This window comes from Callospermophilus lateralis, chromosome 7, assembly GCF_048772815.1.
Source record: "Callospermophilus lateralis isolate mCalLat2 chromosome 7, mCalLat2.hap1, whole genome shotgun sequence".
Lineage (NCBI taxonomy): Eukaryota > Metazoa > Chordata > Mammalia > Rodentia > Sciuridae > Callospermophilus > Callospermophilus lateralis.
The window spans coordinates 104,896,084-104,915,592 of NC_135311.1; the positions used below are offsets into that span (position 1 = coordinate 104,896,084).

General features: G+C 34.4%; 1 protein-coding gene and 1 pseudogene across 1 annotated transcript in view; one reads left to right on the top strand and one right to left on the bottom strand.

The window, feature by feature from the left end:
* C7H1orf185 (chromosome 7 C1orf185 homolog) overlaps positions 1-19,509 on the bottom strand; it is a 41,800-nt gene that overhangs the window by 19,576 nt on the left and 2,715 nt on the right. Inside the window, exons 2-3 of the mRNA XM_076862775.2 lie at positions 12,976-13,081; positions 8,268-8,403 (exon numbers count right to left, since the gene is read on the bottom strand). Of these exons, the coding sequence (XP_076718890.2) occupies positions 8,268-8,403; positions 12,976-13,081 (242 nt within the window). The remainder of the gene's footprint in view (positions 1-8,267; positions 8,404-12,975; positions 13,082-19,509) is intronic.
* LOC143403436 (large ribosomal subunit protein eL8 pseudogene) lies at positions 4,388-6,708 on the top strand (annotated as a pseudogene).

A 19,509-nucleotide genomic window follows, 5' to 3' on the forward strand; every position in this document is an offset into this window, starting at 1 on the left:
CCAGACACAACAGACCATATATGGTATGACTTTATTTATAATGGATGCCCAGAATGGGCACATATATAGACATAGAAAGTGAATTGGTGGTTGTTTAGGCCTATGATGGATGAGAGGTAATGAGGAAGGGGTGATTTCTAAGAGTATGTTTATGTGTGTGTGGGGGGGAGTCTGAAATAAAAAAATGTTCTAAAATTGATGGTGAGGATAGTGTTACAACTCTGTGACTATAGTCATAACCACTAAATTATAGACTTTATATATTTTTGTGGTGCTGGGAACCCAGGGCTTTGTGCATACTAAGTGTGTACCACTGAGCAATGTCCCAAGCCTCAAATTATGTTTTATTTCTTTCTTTATTTTTGTTGTGCTGGGGATTAAATCCAGAGGTTCATACATACTAGGCAAGTACTCTACCACTGAGCTATATTCCCAGCCTTTGGAGCATATATTTTAAATGAGCAAATTATATGGTTTGTATTTTTTGGTTTTGGTACTGGGGATTGAACCCAGGGGTGCTTAACCCCTGAGCCACATCCCAGTCCTTTTATCTTTTATTTTGAGACAAGATCTCACTAAGTTACTAAGGCCCTCACTAAGTTGATAAAGCTGGCTTTGAACTTGTGATCCTCCTGCCTTAGGCTCCTGAGCTGCTGGGATCATAGGCATGTGCTACTGTGCCCAGTTTAGTCTAATTTCTGTGGCTCTAACAAAATAACTGAGCCTGGGTACTTTATATAGTAGAGAAGTTATTTGGCTCATGATTCTGATGACTATAAAGTTCAAACAGCATGGTGCCACAATATGGCTGTGTCCCAACATGGTAGAGAAGTGAAAAGGAAATCAGCTATGTGCAGAAGGGTCATATGTATCAGTAAGAAAGCAAGAGGGGGGAGGGGCCGGGCTCTTTTTTAGGCTCTACTTCTAATTCTAGTTCTCTTGCTATTTCTATTACATACTTAGTTTCTCCATTGAAGTCTTGAGCCCCTCAAAGTAATCTATGAGAGTTGAATCAACTCATTTCCCCCACCTTCTTCATGCTAATATTTTGAGCTCCTTCCCTGCATCAGGAATGTTCTAAATGGCATTTTGAATGGTGATCCCTTTCCAGAAGGTTTTCTAATTTTTTTGTCCAGATCCCCCAGAGGAATTGCTATTTATAGCAGCTATAGCCTTATGAAATATATTTATTAAATAATAAGACTTGAAAGGTGAACTTACTCCTTCATTCATGGGCTGCAGAACAGATATTGTGTTAGTCATGAAAACATTAATCTTGTACATCTCCAAGCTCTTGGCTGACCAGGTACATGGTCAAGGAGCAGTAATTTTGAAAGGAATCTTTCTTTTTGAGTGGTAGATCTCAAATGTGGGCTTCAAATATTCAGTAAACCATGTTGTAAAAAATGTCATCCATTTATAGAGCACAAAGTAGACAGTATAATTTTATTAATAAAAAAACACATCATAAAAATAATGCAAAGAAAAACTACAAAATGGATGAAGATATTAAAATTACCATAACTGGAAAAGGTTTAGTTTCTAGAATGAATGATCCTTTCAAAGTGTTATAATAAAAAGACAAAAAACCTATTAGGAAAAAAGTAAAAAGATAGCTGGCATTTTATATAAGAGGAAATAATTGTAACCAGTGAACTTTAGAAAAGACAATTGCCTCATTTTTTAGCAGAAAAAAATACAAATTAAAACTACAGTGAGATAACAATAGAGTGAATGAGAAAAGCCACAGCCTGGGGAAAAATATTTGCAAAAAGCATCATCGGATAAAGGACTGTTATCCAAAATATACAAAGAACTTTCTAGATTTCAATAAGAAAATGAATTTAACCTGATTAAAAAATAAACAAAAGACCTGAACAGACACCTCATTAAAGAAAATATACAGTAGACAAATAAGCACACAAAAGTGTTTATCAGGGAATTGTAACTTAAAATGAGATACCACTAGACATCTTTTAGAATCGGGAATATCCAAAATATTGATGACACTAATTGCTGGCAAGGAGGTGCAGAACAATAGCTCTCATGCATTGCTGGTGGGAATGCAAACTGATAGAGCCACCTTGAAAGATGGTTCGGCAGTTTTTACAAAACTATACACATTTGCAATATGATGTAGCAATCATGTTCTTTGGTACTTTCCCAAATGGGTTGAAAAATTATGTCTACCCAAAAACCTCCATATAGATGGTTCATAGAAGCTTAATTCATAATTATCCCAAACTTTAAAGCAACCAAGATGCCTTTCTATAAGTGAATGGATAAATTGTGGTATATCCAAATAATGGAATATTATGCAGTGCTGGAAAAAAATGAGCTAACAAGCCATGTAAAGATAAGGAAGAAAGAAGCTTAAAGGCATTCCCAAGTGAAAGAAGCCAATCTGAAAAGACCACATAGAATATGATTCCAATTATATGACATTCTAGAAAAGGAAAAGACTATGGGAACAATATAGCAATCAGTGGCTGTGAGGGTAAAAAAAGGAAGAAATAAATCAGAGGAGCACAGAAGTTTTTTAGGTTAGTAAAACTATTCTGTATGATAACATAATGGCTGATACGTATCATTACACATTCGTTAAACTGACAGACTACATAATACTAAAAGTGAACCTTAAATGTAAACTATGAATTTTAGATTATGATGTCAATGTGGGTTTACAAGTTGTAATGAATATACCTTGAGTACAGAGTAGTGACAGAGAGGCTGTGCATATGTGGGGTTCAAGGGGTATATGGACTATGTACTTATTTTCTGCTCAGTTTTGCTGTGGACCTAAAATAGCTAATAGTGATGATGATGATGATGATAACAATAATAATAATATATACTTAAAGAAAAAAACAAAACTAAGATAGGTGCAATGGCAAGAGAATCACTTGAGCCCAGGTGTTTGAGACTAGCCTGGACAATATAGCAAGATCCTGTCTCCAAAAGAACAACTACAACAACAAAACATGTTAAAAAACTAAAACAAAGTGCTATAGTGAGATAGTATTACAAATTCATTAGATTGTCAAAAAATTACAAGCCTTAAATATTAATATGTGTTGAATATATAAAGCAATTTATGATCTTTTACATGTATACTAATAAAACTACTTTTAAAACAAAGAATTATATAATAATGTTGAACATGCAAATAATCCATGACTCAGCAATTGTAGTTTAAAAATAAAAAAAAAAATTGTACTGGGGATTGAACCCAGGTGCCCTAAACCACTGAGCCACATCCCCAACCCTTTTTATTTCTTTTTTATTTTTATTTAAAATTTTTTAAAAAATGTTGATGGACCTATATTTTATTCATTTATTTATATGCGGTGCTGAAAACAGGACCCAATGCCTCACACATGTTAGGCAAGTACTCTACTACTGAGCCACAACCTCAGCCCCCTATTTTCAATTTTTTTATTTTGAGACAGGGCGTTGCTAAGTTGTTTAGAACCTTGCTAAGTTGCAAAGACTGGCTTTGAACTTGTGATCTTCCTGCCTCAGCCTCCCAGGCTGCTGGGATTACAGGTATGTACCTCCATGCCTGGTACAATTCTAGTTTTCAACATAGTTTCTATAGAAAAGTTCCTGGAGAAACAACTGAAAATAACCCAAATTTCTACCACATACAACTTGATATATTCATACAACAGAATAACAAATAGTAAAAATAATGAACTGTGACTATGTGCATCAAGTTTGATGAATCTCATAAATGTAATACTAGACATAAAGGGAACATTAGATATGGAACCCAAAAAGTATAAAATTTGGTAACATATCGTTCAGGAATTCATAACATTAATAGTAAAACTATAAAGGAAAACAAGAAAATGATTAAGTGCATTTACAGACTAGAAGTTCCTTCACTGGAGAAATAAGAAATAAGTTGTGAGAGATTTGAGATTCAGGATACCTCAAAGGAGCTGGTAATGTTCTATTTCTTATTCTGGGTAACATGTATTAGAAATCTCATTTATAAGCCAGGTGTGATAGTGTGCACCTATAGTTCCAGCTTCTTGGGAGATTGGAACAGAAGGATCTGTTGTTCCCTGAAGTTTAAGACCAGCCTGGGTAATATAATGAGACCCTATCTTTTAAAAAATCTATTTTAAATTATGTGTGTGCATACTCTTCAGTAGGTGTGCATCATTTCACAATAAAAACTTTTTTAAAAAATCAGGCTTTACATGTCAATGTTTATAGCAGCTCAATTCACAATAGTTAAACTGTGGAACCAACCTAGATGCCCCTTCAATAGATGAATGGATAAAGAAACTGTGGCATATATACACAATGGAATATTACTCAGCATTGAGAGAATAAAATTATGGCATTTGCAGGTAAATGGACAGAATTGTAGAATATCATGCTAAAGGAGGTAAGTCAATTCCCCAAAAGCCAAAAACTGAATATTCTTTCTGATAATTGGATGCTGATCCACAATGGGGTGGGGGGGGGGATGGAGGAACTTTCATTGGGCAAAGAGAGGGAGGAGAGGGGCAGGAAAGATGGTAGAATGAGATAGACACCATTACCTTAGGTACATGTATGACTGCACATATGGTGAAACTCTATATCATGTACAATCAGAGAAGTGAAAAGTTGTGCTGCAATTGTGTACAATGAATTAAAATGCATTCTGTTGTCATATTCATTATATACCTAATTAGAACAAACAAATAAATAAATAATCAGGTTCTAGATCTTTATTATATGAAGCCATATTTTTGCTATACTTTTCATCCTCCTGCCAGAGGATGGATAGAACAATCTATCTCTAGTAGGAGAGGAGTTTAATATAGAGGCAGAAATTGAGGCAAGAAAAAAAGAGAGACACAATGAAAGAGCCTTTTTATACTGAAACTGCTTTATGGCTGAGGTCAGCATTTCTTTTCTTTTCTTTCTTTTTTTTTTTTTTGTTCTATTATAGTTCTGTTATTATTTTTCACATATTTTTTGTTCTATTAAAACTTTCTTATTATAATTTTCATGGGGTTCCTATCATTGGTTGTCAAGAATTCTGACCAAAAGCCTTAAAAGAAGAAGAAAACCCTGTCATGGATGAACCTGGAAGACATTATACTAAATGAAATAAACTAGGGACAAAAAGACAAATACCACATGACCTCATTCATTCACAGGATCTAAAAATATCAAACTCATGAATAAGAGAGTAGAATGGTGTTTACCAGGGGCCCGGGTAGTGGTGGGAGGTTTGTAGGGATGTGGGTGAAAGGACAGAGAAGTTCAGTTAGAAAGGAAGAATAAGTCCATGAGATCTATTGTACTACATGGTGACTATGTTACCAACATAGTCATGTATTATATTCTTGAAAACGGTTGAGAGTAGATTTAAATGTTCTCACCAAAAATAAAAAAAATAAGTGAGGTAACACAGATATGTATTAATTTAATGTAGCTATTGTACAGTGTATATACAATCTCAAAACAAATGTTGTAGATCATAAATGATAAAAATATTTATGAATTGAAAATATTTTTTTAAATATTCCTGAAAAATTTATGTCTACTTGTACATTTTCTCTCCCACTATACCACGAACTTTGTAAAAGCAGGGAATATAGTCTCACTTGTTTATCACCAAATTCCCAGTTGCCTAAAACAATGCCTAGCATATACATGCTTTTCACATATTTGTTGAATGAATAATAAACTACTTAAAATTTCACTTCTGACAGTTTTGTAATTTTCTATTTGGTGGTGATTCCACCATTAAATATGATGGCATCATTGTATCACTAGTACCAGCCAAACGCCTAGCAAAATGCTCAATAAATTAAATAAATATCAAATAGACACATAGAAACAATATTTTTCTCTGCAATGCAATCTTTACTTCAAACTCCTTCATTTGAAAGTCAGAGCAAATAACCTTCTGAATTAATTTGATCTTTATATTCATCTGCTTAACATCTTGCAGCAGACAATTCTTTCTCCTCCAGCCGCCCAAGATGCCAAAAGGAAGAAGGTCAAGGGGAAAAAGGTGGCCCAGGCCTCCACCTTGGTCAAAAAGCAGAAAGCCAAGAAGGTGGTGAACCCACTGTTCGAGAAGAAACTGAAGAACTTTGGCATAGGACAGGACATCCTGCCCCAAAGGGACCTTACCCGCTTTGTAAAATGGCCCCGCTACATCCGACTGCAGCTGCAAGGGGTTCTTAACAGTCACCCAGCAGCTTAAGCATGCCCACAAGTACAGACCAGAGATGAAGCAGGGGAAGAAGCAGAAGCTGTTGACCTGGGCTGAGAAGAAAGCTCTGGCAAAGGGGATGTCCCTACGAAGAGACCGCTGGTCCTTGGAGCAAGGGGTCAGCTGGTGGTGATTGCACATGTCGTGGATCCCATGGAGCTGGTTGTCTTCCTGCCCTTTCTGCTTGGCAAAATTAGTGTCCCAAGGTGGGAGTTCCTTACTGCATCATCAAGGGGAAGGTCAGGCTGGGACGTCTGGTTCACAGGAAGACATGCATCACTGTGCGTTCACACAGGTTAACTTGGAAGACAAAGGAGCTCTGACTAAGCTGGTGAAAGCTATTAGAACCAACTACATTGACAGATATGAGGTCCGTAGCCACTGGGGAGGCAACATCCTGGGTCCAAAACCCGTGGTTGTCATTGCCAAGCTGGAAAAGGTAAAGGCTAAATAAAGAACTTGCCACTAAAGTGGGATAAATGTACACTGTTGGGTTTTTGTACATAAAAATAATAAATTGTCCTCTTGGGCGGGGAGGAACCTTGCAGTAATAGTAATAATGTACTTCGGTGGTGCTCACTGTTCTCAATGCTTTTCACATACTAATTCATTTACTCCCACAACAACTCAGTGGAGGGGGAATTATTCTCACTTTTCAGAAACACAGGCAAACAGACACAGAGAAGTTAAGTAACTTCCCTAAGATTACAAAGTAGTGGTAGAGCCTGGTTTTAAATCTGTGGAATCTGGCTTTACAATATATGCTCTTGACCGTGATCCTGTAATCCCTTTCCGTGGATTTGTATAAACAAAGGAGAAAAATCCAAAATTCTTAGGAGTTCCGTTAAATCTTAACTCCAAAGTTGTTTCCTACCTCTCCCTTCTATGAACCCTAGGTTTCGAATGGTAACGTTTACTTTTGAATAAAAAATTTCCTTTGTTCCCTTTCCTCCTGGCAAACTTTCATTCATTTCTCAAAACCAGTTCAAAAGGTCTTCTATTGAAGCCCTCCTCAATTCAGACTGCCTTGTTTGCACTCTTAAAACTTTGTGAGTTCTTATCACAGTGTTGTAATTATTAGTTTGTATGGTTTTCTTCTCTCTAAGCTAGGCTCATATCTTATTTGTTTATAAATAGGCTCCATGGCAAAATTAGCACTGCCACATGAAAGGCACTAAAATGTTTATTAAATGAACTAACACTGAGTTCAATTTGACTTCAGTACTCAAGATGCAAAGTGAAACTTTGGCATCCTATTAGTTTGTCACTATCTATTAACGCTCTATGACTATTGATATATTTGTTTTGCTTAGCTGTATCACAGTTTCAAATTTCTGCTAGTCTCTGCTTGTTTTACTTTGTTCATATAACATTGTTTTGACACTTCTCATATAGCACAAAGTAAATTATGGTCTGCCTTTCTCACTTGTACTAAACAAGCCCCTTGAAGGGGGCCCAGGGGCTGGGATATCATAAAGGGCTAACAGCTCTTTGGCAAACTGAATTCAATTTCAATTGGTTTAATTGGGTTATGTGAGTATTCGAGTAACTCTTCATTTCTTTTCCTCTGACTGGCCTGATAATTTTGTTTTCAGTTTTTCATACGCCATGATTTTCAGCCCTATAACAATTCCAATATAGGGAAGGCAGGTTCTTGGGCTAAAAGCACAGAAAAGCAACTTTAGATGGAATATATTTTCATTTAAGTTTTCAGTTTTCCTATAGTATAAACTCTAACTAGCTTGGGTAATTTAAACTTGGCTTCATACTGTTGTCCCTCAAATTAAAAAAAACAACAGTGTGGGGCTCAGGAAGTGCCTCAAGTGGTAGCGTGTTCGCCTGGCATGCATGAGGCACTGGGTTCGATCCTCAGCACCACATAAAAATAAAATAGAGATATTGTGTCCACCTAAAAAAAAAAACTAAAAAATAAACATAAAAAAAAGTGGATATCCAATCCTTCAAATTTAAAGACAATAATGCTAATGACATGATACCAAAATTTTTGGAAAGATTGGTATAAAATATTACACCATACCTGTAATTGGAATCTTCCAGTATGAAAATTTCGAGAAATAAAAACACATTGAGAATGAGATTTCATCTTTGCCTTTGATGGTTTTTGCCTGAATCTCTCACAAGTTGCTTTAAATTTGGAATTTTGAAATATTTCTCTGAAAGATATTTTATAGAGAATATTATTAAACATGAAATAGGTCATAAACCAATTAAATAATTATTTCTAATATTTATACTAAGGGTTTAAATATCAGAATAAACATATTACAGCATATTTATTTTTAAAAACACTCATCAATTTATATACTTTCTTCTAACATGTTAGATTTTATTATATCTATTTTATTCAAAGAATATAAATTAAGCTAATTATAAAGGGTCAATATTTCTAGTTTGAGTATTAACCAGGAGTCACTTTTTTTCTGGTTGTGAGATAATTAGTTGACTTTAATGTTAATTAGCTTTTTTTATAAATTTGTCTTTCATAACAAAGAAAATTAAATGAATTTCATTGGTCACTTTTGGTATAATACCTCTGGAAAAAAGTAAGAAGGAAACTGAATTGAAATTAATGACTTACAAAGGAAGAGTACCTGTGATCTTTTATTATCCATGCAACCGCAAGCAAATGAAGAAGGATTAAAAATAATGAAGTGGCAAGAAAAAACTCAGCTGATCAAAGGCAGATAGTTAAGTACAAAGGAATGTGGTTTCAAACAGTTATTATAAACTTAAGGATTTAAGAAATAATTCTTCCAGAAAATGGAATAATATTCAGAGCTAAAAAGAAAAGAACTGTCAAGTCATGAAAGGACATGGAAACTTAAATGCACATTTTAGAACAAAAGAGGCAAATCTGAAAAGGCTACATACTGCATGACATTCTGGAAAAGACAAAACTATGTAGAGACAGTAAAAAAAAAAATCAGTGGTTGCTGGAGGGAGGAAGGAAATAGTTAAAGCACAGAGGGTTCTTAGAGCAAAGAAAATGCTTTGTGATACTTTCAGATGCGAATGTCATTATACATTTGTGCAAATCCACAGAGTGCACAACACATGAGTAAACCTTAATGTAACCTACAGATGGGGAATGATAATGTATTGATAGAAGTTCCTAAATTGTTGCCCTCCCCAAATAATAATAATGCTGATTACCATTTCTTCTTTCAGAGGTACTAGAAAAATTCCAAATTAATTCAAGAGATCATATTATGTTACTTAAGGAGGTATTAACAATTAGGATTCATTCATTATTTAATTCAATTCACTTAACAAATATTTGAGTACTTATTATATGCCAGATGTGCTGGGTGTTAGTGGTAAGGGGAAAAAAAGCCACAATCACTACCCTCATAGAATTGTCATTGCTCTTATGGAACTTAAATAGTAGTAAGGGAGACAGACAATTAAATAATCACAAGGAAATGAAAAATTACAACTGTGGAAAGTGCTATTGAGGAAAGCTACCTGGTGCTGTGTGATGTAACAAAGGGAATTATCCTGTATAGAGTGGTTGAGAAAGGCTTTCCTGAGGAGGGGAGGATTGAACAAGGGCATCTGAAGAAATAATAGGTAGAGTTTGGTGGAAGAGGAAAGATGTGAAAGTAAGAATATTCTAGACAGAGAAAACATCAGGTACCATAATCTAGCAGTCAGATTAAGAGAAACACATAAAGCAGGAGGGAAAGTAGGATGTGAATCTGGAGACTATGGGTAGCCAGAGCATGTAGGGTCTTAAAAGTCATGTTATATTGTTATCCTAAAAGCAATATGAAGTCCTTTAAAATATAATGGGACTGGAGAAGAAGGAATCGGTGACTTGATCAGATTTGTATTTGGAAAAATTCTGGCTGAAGTGTAGAGATTGAATGAAGATAATATTGAAGGTATGAGGTTGGTTCTAACCTCTATTATAGTGGTCTATATGGGAGATAATGATAAATTGGGTGAGTAATGGTTGGGCGTAATGGAGAGAAATGAATAGGTGTGAGCAATTTTTTGAGGTAAAATAAAACTTGGTGATGGATTTAGTGTGGATAGGGCAGAGAGAGGGAGCTTTTTAGAAGAAAAACAATCTTTGGCTTCACATTTTCCTCCAGCTACTAACCATTCGTCAACTTCTCCTCACAAAAATAACTTCTTGAAAGAGCTGTCTATATGTCAATTTTCTTACCTCTTGTTTTCTCCTCAAAGGAGAATTTCTGAACCCATCTCTCCACCAACACTTCATCAAAGTGACCAATGACTCCATATTGCCAAATCTGAAAATCATTTATTTCTCTTCATCTTTCTCAACTTAAGCACCTTCAACATAACTGGCTGACACCTCCTTGTAACAATTTTTAATTTTGACTTTGTTGGCACCATACCTTTTTTTTGCCCCCTCAGATGTTGTTGATTCTTTCTACTCTTCTGCTAGATTTCATCATGGTAGGATGAAGTGCATAGTACTAGTTCTCTTTCTCTTTTGACAATCACTCCCTGATTATTTTCATCAGGTTCTAGCCTTTAGATAATCTCTGTATATCAAATCTTCAACCCTGTCTTCTCTCCTGAAGTTTACGTGTATATTCAGCTGCCTATGTGACATTTCCACTTTGATGTCTAATACACTTTTCTGTAGGCTTTCAAGCTTATATCCAAAACTGAACTCCTACTTTATCACCACTCCCCCAAATTGATCCCCGTTATGATAATTTCCTCATCAAAGAAAATGGGAAAACCAATTACTCAGTTGCCCACCACAAAAACTTACACATCAGCATTAATTCTGTCATTTCACTTATCTTTCCTTACTTTATTTAATCTATCAACACGTCCTGATTCTACCTGCAAAACACATTCCAGATCCAGCCCCTTCTTTTCATCTCCTTTATGTTAATATTAATTCAAGACACCATCACCTCTCACATGGACTAAGTAGCCTCCTAGGTTGTCTATCTGCTTTCATTCTTGCTTTATTAAAATTCAGGCTTCACAGAGAAATAAGAAACATCTTTAAAAAATATAAACCAGAACTCTTGTACATTGATGTTGGGAGTACACATTCGCTTTGGAAAACTATTCAGCAGTTTCTTATAAACTTAATCATATGATCTAACAATTCTACTCTTAGGTATTTATCTAAGAGAATTGAAAATGTGTGTACAAAAAATTTATATAAGAATGTCCAAGGCAACCATCCCTGAAAGCTAAAACTTGGAAACAACTCCAATATCCACTAATAGAAGAATTTTTTTAAAAGTATATTTGTTCATACAATGGTATACTACTTATTATTAAAAACAACGGACTGTGAGGACTAGGTTTGTGGCTCAGTGGGAGAGCGCTTGCCTAGCATGCGTGAGGTACTGGGTTTGTTTCTCAGCACTGCATATAAATAAATAAAACAAAGGTCCATTGACAACTAAAAAATATTTTAAAAATAAAAAAAATAAAAACAACAGACTTGATAAATGTAACAAATATATCTAAAAAATATTATGGTGAATGAAAAAAGCAGGAAGTCCATATGATTCTGCTTAAGTTCAAGAATAGGCAAAATTAAACTATGACAATAGAAAGCAGAATAATGGTTGCCTCTGAGGTAGGACATAGGAATTAATGCCTGGAAAAGAACATGGTGGAACTTTTCAGGTGTTAAAGATTTTCATATTTTGACTGGGGTGGTTACATAAATATTTATTGAAATTTATCACTGTGCATTTAAAACCTGTATGCTCCATTGTATGTTAATTATACCTCAACTTTAAATTCTTTTTTAAAGTATTCTTTTAGTTGTGGTTGGACACATGTGAGGCATCCCCTGACCACTTTATTTATTTGTTCATTATCTGTCTCCTGCAGTGATACTGTTAAGTCTATGCGACAAAAACTTTGACTTGTTCACAGTTGTAACCTCAATTCCTAGAACAATGGCAGACAGCCAATAAATATTGGAAGAAAGAATAAGTCAATAATTTCTTGGTTTCTGATTTGTTCATGTGGATGAGTACCACTTAGTCATTTGCTGAGACAGGGAATATTAGAAGAGTAGTATGTGGGAAAATCATGTTGCAATTTACATTTTTAAACATCAGACAATGCAAATACTGATGTGATTGAATAATTAGAAGCACCAGATTTTAGAATGAAAGAAAGGAGGTTTCAAATAATATTTATTTTTTTCTGTTTCTGGCAAGACACTACTACTTCTGGACCATACCAGAGCATTCTGTCAGTTCTTTTCCTAGCTGTCTCCTAAAGAAAGAGTTTATTTCCCTCTTAGCAATGTTTTTAACCTCAAATTGAAGTTGAAATTTTAAAAATTTCTAGCTTTATATTACAATCAGTCTCATGATTTCTTGAAAATAAAATAGGATTTATTATTCTTCAAAATTTTCACGCATAAGAGTTGCTATCTTACTCTAGTTCTTTGGGCTACTTAAATAAATATATGTATGTATATATTTTTAGTTGTAGTGGGAACAATACCTTTTATTTACTTATTTTTATATGGTGCTGAGGACCAAACCCAGTGCTTCACACTTGCTAGGCAATTGCTCTACCACTGAGCTACAGCTACAGCCCCTGGGCTATTTAAAACATAAAGCCTTCCCTCCCCAACCAAAGGTTCTACAACCAAATCCAAGATTACAAAATCAATACTGTTATAGTTACTTAAGTTTAATGCTATTTGAAAAAGCCCTTTGAATTTTTAAAAGAAAAACTATTCTAATAAAACTTACCTTCGTTTGCAAATTAGGAACCACAAAGCAGATGCCAAAGCAAAGAAACCAATTCCCAAACTAACAGCACCAGCAGCCAGAAAATAGGTTAAGTGGTTATAAAAACCTATACAAAAAATTATAAAAGATTATTTCATGTATGTATCTTCATTCTCTAGGTAAATTTAAATTATATAATCTTCCGAATAATATAACATAGTATAGTGTGAAGATTCTGGGACATTGGGAGACCTGAATATTCGTCCTGTGTTATTCTAATAACTTGAAAACTCCAAGTTAGAAAGTGGCATAGAGCCCCCTGAAGATTAGGTCCTAGGGCACATTACTTTGACCCTGCCAGGTTTGGAAACCTAGATTTGTTTTTGTACAGCTGTCTTCTCCTCCTCCTTCTCTTCCTTCTCCTCTTCCTCCTCCTCCTCCTTCTTCTTTTTCTGGTTTTCTCCCTTCCCAGTCTATCTGTAAATTTTTGTTATTCCTTTGGTATCAATACTGATAGATCTTTGACACAAGAAGGTTTAAATGAATTCTAGGATTCATATTATCTCTGGGTGTGGTGGTAAATGCCTGTAATCTCAAAGATTCTGGCGCCTGAGGTAGGAGGATCATCAGTCTGAGGCCAGCCTTAGTAGCTTTTAAACTTTAAAAAAATTAAAAAATTTTAAAAAGGATTGGGAATGTAGCTCAGGGATAAAGTGTCTCTGGGTTCAATTCCCAGTATAATACATATATTCATATTATCAATCACTATAAAGAGGCAAATAAAGAAAATAAAGGAATAAATATGAGGAATTTGTTTTATTTTTAAATCAAAGTTGCCTTTTATTCATCCACCATATACTATTGATTTTAAGAATGTATTTAAGTGCTTGGATTTCAGATTTAAGAAGCCTTTAAAAATTTTATTTCCACTTTAAGGAACTGCAAAAGATCATGGTCAAAAACTAAATGAAAGCAATAGAAAATACTAGCTTATCACAAATTTTATAATTGTGAAATTTTATAATCTAAGAATTTTACAATATAGAATTTTATGATATAGGATTTACAGTTTTACTCCTTAATTTTACAAATGGCAAAATTAAGGCCCATGTAAGAGAATTAACTGAAACTGAACTAAGATTGTACAGCAAATTAATCCTAGTGTTTTGGGTTTTTTTCTATAATCCCTGCTATGAAACATCTTAATCCTGGTATATTAAAAATAATAAGGAATAATACTGAGGATGGTGGTACACATCTGTAATCCCAGAGACTCGGGAGGCTGGAGGATTGCAAGTTCAAGGCTAGCCTCAGCAATTTAACAAGGCCCTAAGCCACTTACTGAGACTCTGTCTCAAAAAATAAAAAGGGCTGGGGATGTTGCTCAGTAGGAAAGCACCTTGGATTCAATCCAATTAAATAAAGAAAGAAGAAAAAATAAAGTAGGTACTTATAGATAGTTTGGTTAAGTCTTCATTAAGGTTCTGAAACACACTACCTAAGCATAAAACAAACTGCAGAAACTTTCACAGAAGGCAATATAGAATCTAACTGAGGAATAGATGATTTGGGAAGGGGGGTTAAGAAGTATAAAACTGGGCTGGGGTTGTGGCTCAGCGGTAGAGCTCTCACCTAGCATGTGTGAGGCCCTGGGTTCGATCCTCAGCACCACATAAAATAAAGATATTGTGTCCATCTACAACTAAAAAATAAATATTTTTTAAAAAAGAAGTATAAAACTAATTGAAGATCTTTTTATGGGAACATATAATCAAGTTTCACTAAGGATATGACATGACTTTTGTTTCCATATTTGTGTTGTTTCCATATTTGTGTTATTTCCCAAGCAAATTCCAGTCATGATAGTATCTCTCAACCCTTGGTTTTCTTTAGATTCAGAACTGTCTACATTGAGGAATTAACAACATGAAAACACCATGAGCATGCTGGGCTCTGAGATCTGTTTGCAATCTGCAAGAAACAAGCAAAACCCCAAAACCAAAGAAACAAGGCAAGACCTAGTCCAAACTATCCTCTGGCACAGTGAATGAATTCATATGACCAATATCTCTGAGAGAAGAGAGCTCTGAGTCGTCAACAAAAGTCCAATTTGAAACAGGACCAATGAGGAATCTTAGAAATGAAAATTTCAAAACTTTAAAATGCAGTAAACCCTTCTTTGAAAACAAAGAATAAATGAAATAAAATATAGTACTGAGAAATTTATCCAAATACACAAAGAAATGAAAATATGATTAAAAAAATTATGAGACATGGAAAAGCTCAAGAGTACATAACATAAAACCAAAAGGATTCTTTCTCTTCCCTCTCTCCCTCCCTTCCTTTCTTCCCTTCTCTGTCTCTCTCAAAAGAAAAAAAAAAAAATGGAACCACCATTTGACCCAGCTATCCCACTCCTCCGACTATACCCACAGGACTTAAAAACAGCACACTTCAGGGACACAGCCACATCAATGTTTATAGCAGCACAATTCACAATAGCTGAACTGTGGAACCAACCTAGATGTCCATGAGTTGATGAATGGATAAGGAAAATGTGGTATATATACGCAATGGAGTACCATTCCGCATTAAAAGAGAATAAAATCATGGCATTTGCAGGTAAGTGGATGGAGTTGGAGAATACAATGCTAAGTGAAGTCAGCCAATTCCAAAAAACCAAATGCTGAATGTTTTCTCTAATACAAGGATGATGATTCATACTGGGGTTGGGGCAGAGCCTAGGAGGATTAGTCAAACCCTAGATAGAGCAAAGGGGAGGGCAGGGAAGGGAGGGGTCACGGGGGTAGGAAATACAGTGGAATGAGATGGACATCATTACCCTAAGCACATGTATGATGACACGAATGGTGTGACTCTACTTTGTGTACAACCACATATGAAAAATTGTACTCTATATGTATAATATGAATTGTAATGCATTCTGCTATCATATATAACAAATTAGAGTAAAAAAATCAATAAATTGCTTTCAATATAAAAAATAAATAAATAAATAAGGGCTGGGTTGTGCCTCAGTGGTAGAGCGCTTACCTACCATGCGTGAGGCACTGAGTTTGATCCTCAGCACCACATAAAAATAAAATAAATATATTGTGTCTACCTATAACTAAAATATAAATATTTAAATGAATGAATGAAAGAATAGATAAAAATGGGCTGGGTCTGTAATTCAGTGGTAGAGCACCCCCGGATTCAATCCACAGTACTGCAAAAACAAAAGCCAGGAGTTCCACTAACTTTGTTCTTTTTTATGGTGCTGGGAATCAAATCCAGGGCCTTGCACATGTCAGGCAAGAGCCCTACCACTGAGCTACACCCCCAGCCCAAAAGGAGTTTCAAAAGAGTTTACAAAATAAACAGTACTCAGAAATAAAACCCAAAGTTTTTTATGTTAACATTTTAATTTACATATTGTAAAACACACATTTTGTGTGTGCACTTCTTGACAAATACAGAGTGTTTAATCACACTGAAACCAAGCTACAAAGCACTTCCATTACTTCTCCTTCCCAAATTTCTTAATTCTGTCTCTGGGATCCCTCACTAAATGCTAGTAACCACTGATTATTTTTTATCCTTATAATTTTGTGTTTTCCAGAATTTCATGTAAATGGAATAATAAGGCATGTAGCCTTTTGAGTCTGCTTTTCACTTAGCATAGTACATGTAAATTTCATCCATGTTGTTATATATGTCAATAGTTTGTTTCCTTGTATTGCTGACTAATATTTTATTTTATAGATGTACCACAGTTTGCTTTTTCCTTGGATGAGAGACATTTGGGTTGTTTCCAGTTCAAGGAGTTAGGAATAAAATTATTACATACTTGCATATAGGTCTTTGTTTGAACATAAGTTTTTATTTCAATATTTTCATGCAGCAAGTATTTGTTAAACTTTATAAGAAACTGCCAAACTACTTTCTAGAGGGGTTGTGCCACCTTTCTTTCTCACCAGCCATTCCAATTGCTCTGTATTACCACCACACCACTTGGTACTACCAGTTTCATTTTAGCCATCCTAATAGATGTGTAGATATTTCATTATGTTTGCAATTTGCATTTCCTTAGTAAATAATGAAGTTGAATATCTTTTAATGTGCTTATTTGCCATTCACATATCTTCTTCAGTAATGCATCTATATAAATCTTTGCTAAGTTTTGAGAATTCTTTATATATTCTAGGTACAAGTCCTTGGGTAAGATATATAATTTAGAAACATTTTCTCCCAGGCTATGACTTGCCTTTTCAATTCTCTCAATATTGTCATTAAAAATCAAAACATTTTTCATTTTGGAGATGTCCAATTTACAATTTTGTTATTTTATGGATTATTCTTACAGGTCCTATTTAAGAACTCTTTGCCTAACACAGGTCACAAATATTTTCTCCTATATTTTCCTTTAAATGTTTATAGTAAATACTAGATACACCAGGGACTGTTCAAAGTGCTTTACATATATTAACTTGATTCTCACAACAACCCAATGAATTAAATACTATCATTTCTTCACTGTGATGAGAAAATAGATAAGTCAAAGGCATACAAATGCCAAGTGGGGGAAACAATATTAATTTAAATCGCTAAAGTCCTTCCTTATCTAGACTGATAGAGACCATGAATATTTTTAGACTTCATTAGCAAAACAGTTTAAGGATGTTTAAGTTTAAGAGTATCATAGAAGAGAATATTTAAGTAGCCAAAACATATGTGAAAACTGTGTTGATTATCAAGGAGGAGCAAATTAAACCACTATGTGATATTATGATGTCCAAAATGAAAAAGACAGAATATAATGTCCAAAATGAAAAAGACAGAATACATTGAACTTTCACTGGCTGCTGGTAGCAATGTAATTTAGTACAATACTTTGGCAAACTGTTTGGCACTATCATTAAAACTAAATATATGCATATCCTATGATCCAGAAATTCAACTCTTAAGCATATACCTGACTGAAGAGCACAAACATTTTCACAAAAACATGTTTATAGCAGCACTATTTGAGTTAACTCACAAATTGGAAACTTCCCAAATTTCAGCAGTAATTGAATGGATAAATTTAAAAAACTGAATTGACTAAAGAAAACAAAATGTCCCACACTAATGGGAAAGAATGGATTATAGCCATGCAAGACAAAGTGGATAAATTTCAATAGACATAATGTTGGGCAAAAGAAGTCAAACACAGAGTTCAAACACAGACATCAAGGGTAGTTTTGGGGGTGCTGGATATAAATTGTGTGTGTGTGTGTGTGTGTGTGTGTGTGTGTGTGTTTAGTGAAACTTCATCAAGCTTAACATTTATGGCTTATGAGTAAAATAAATCTATGTATTAGCATGAATAGAGCTGAAACACATAATGTTCAGTTAAAAAAGTTAAGTTCCATAAATTTAAGTTCAATAATTTCAGCTGATACTGATTTAATTTATGAACATTGAAAGAAACACAAAATAATATGTTTTTTGCAATTAAATATAAGTATTAAAATACACCAAATTCATGATGTTAGTTGACTCTGAGTATGGATGAATTATAGACTTTGTAATATTTCATATTTTAAAAAAGTCAAAGCTTTAACACTCATAGACCACCCCTGCCCTGAAAATGCTCATTTAGGAGGACATCCATGGGTGTCTGTTGTCCTTTTTTTCTTTTAATTTTTCTAATTTTCTCAAATATTTAAAAAATGTAAAAGTAATATAATCTCAATTTTGGAAGAAGAAGAAGAAAAAGGAGAAGTAGAAAAAGAGAAATATTTGTATTAAGAGAATAAACACTGGCTATTCCTGGAGTACAGGTTTATAGGTAAAAATTTCCAGATTTTTCAGCATATTCAAAATGTCTGTCATGGATATCTTAGAAAAATCAGGGTAAAAATTGAAACCTAACATGTAATTCCTGGCTCCTTTACTTAGTTGCAACAAGTCTCCTTGTAGTAAGTACTTTCTCTATTTTTATCACTGTAACCCGCTGGACTTTCAACTCCTAAAGATCTTTTCTTCCCTCTTAAAAATCTTCAGTAGGGCAGAAAATAGGTATGATGAGCACACCTTCCAGTCTTTGGTTGAAAGGTACCATTGACTTATTTACATCTCAGGGGAATTCCAATGAGATCTAAGGATTCCAAAAGTTTCTTAATCACTCTACCAAGAAAATGATAAATTATTTGCTAACACCTTCAAGTCATACTTTCTCTCTAAAATATAAAATGAAAAGGCTTGACTCAGTGATCACCAAGTTCTGCTCCCATTCTGAAGGTGTAGTAAATAGATTTAATTTAGTGACATATTCAAACCTAGTATTTTTACTTCTTGACTCTGCCCTTAAATATTCTATCCAAAGTAATGATTCCTCACTTTCAACCATCACTTAAACATGTCAATGTTTCTTTGTCTTTAATAATTATTATCATTGTCTTTTCTACTTCTTGACTTATTATCTGTCCTCTTCCATTACAAGATGAGTTTCTTTCACCATGGCATTCTCAGAATGTAGAATACTGACTGGTTACTCAAAAAATGGTTGAA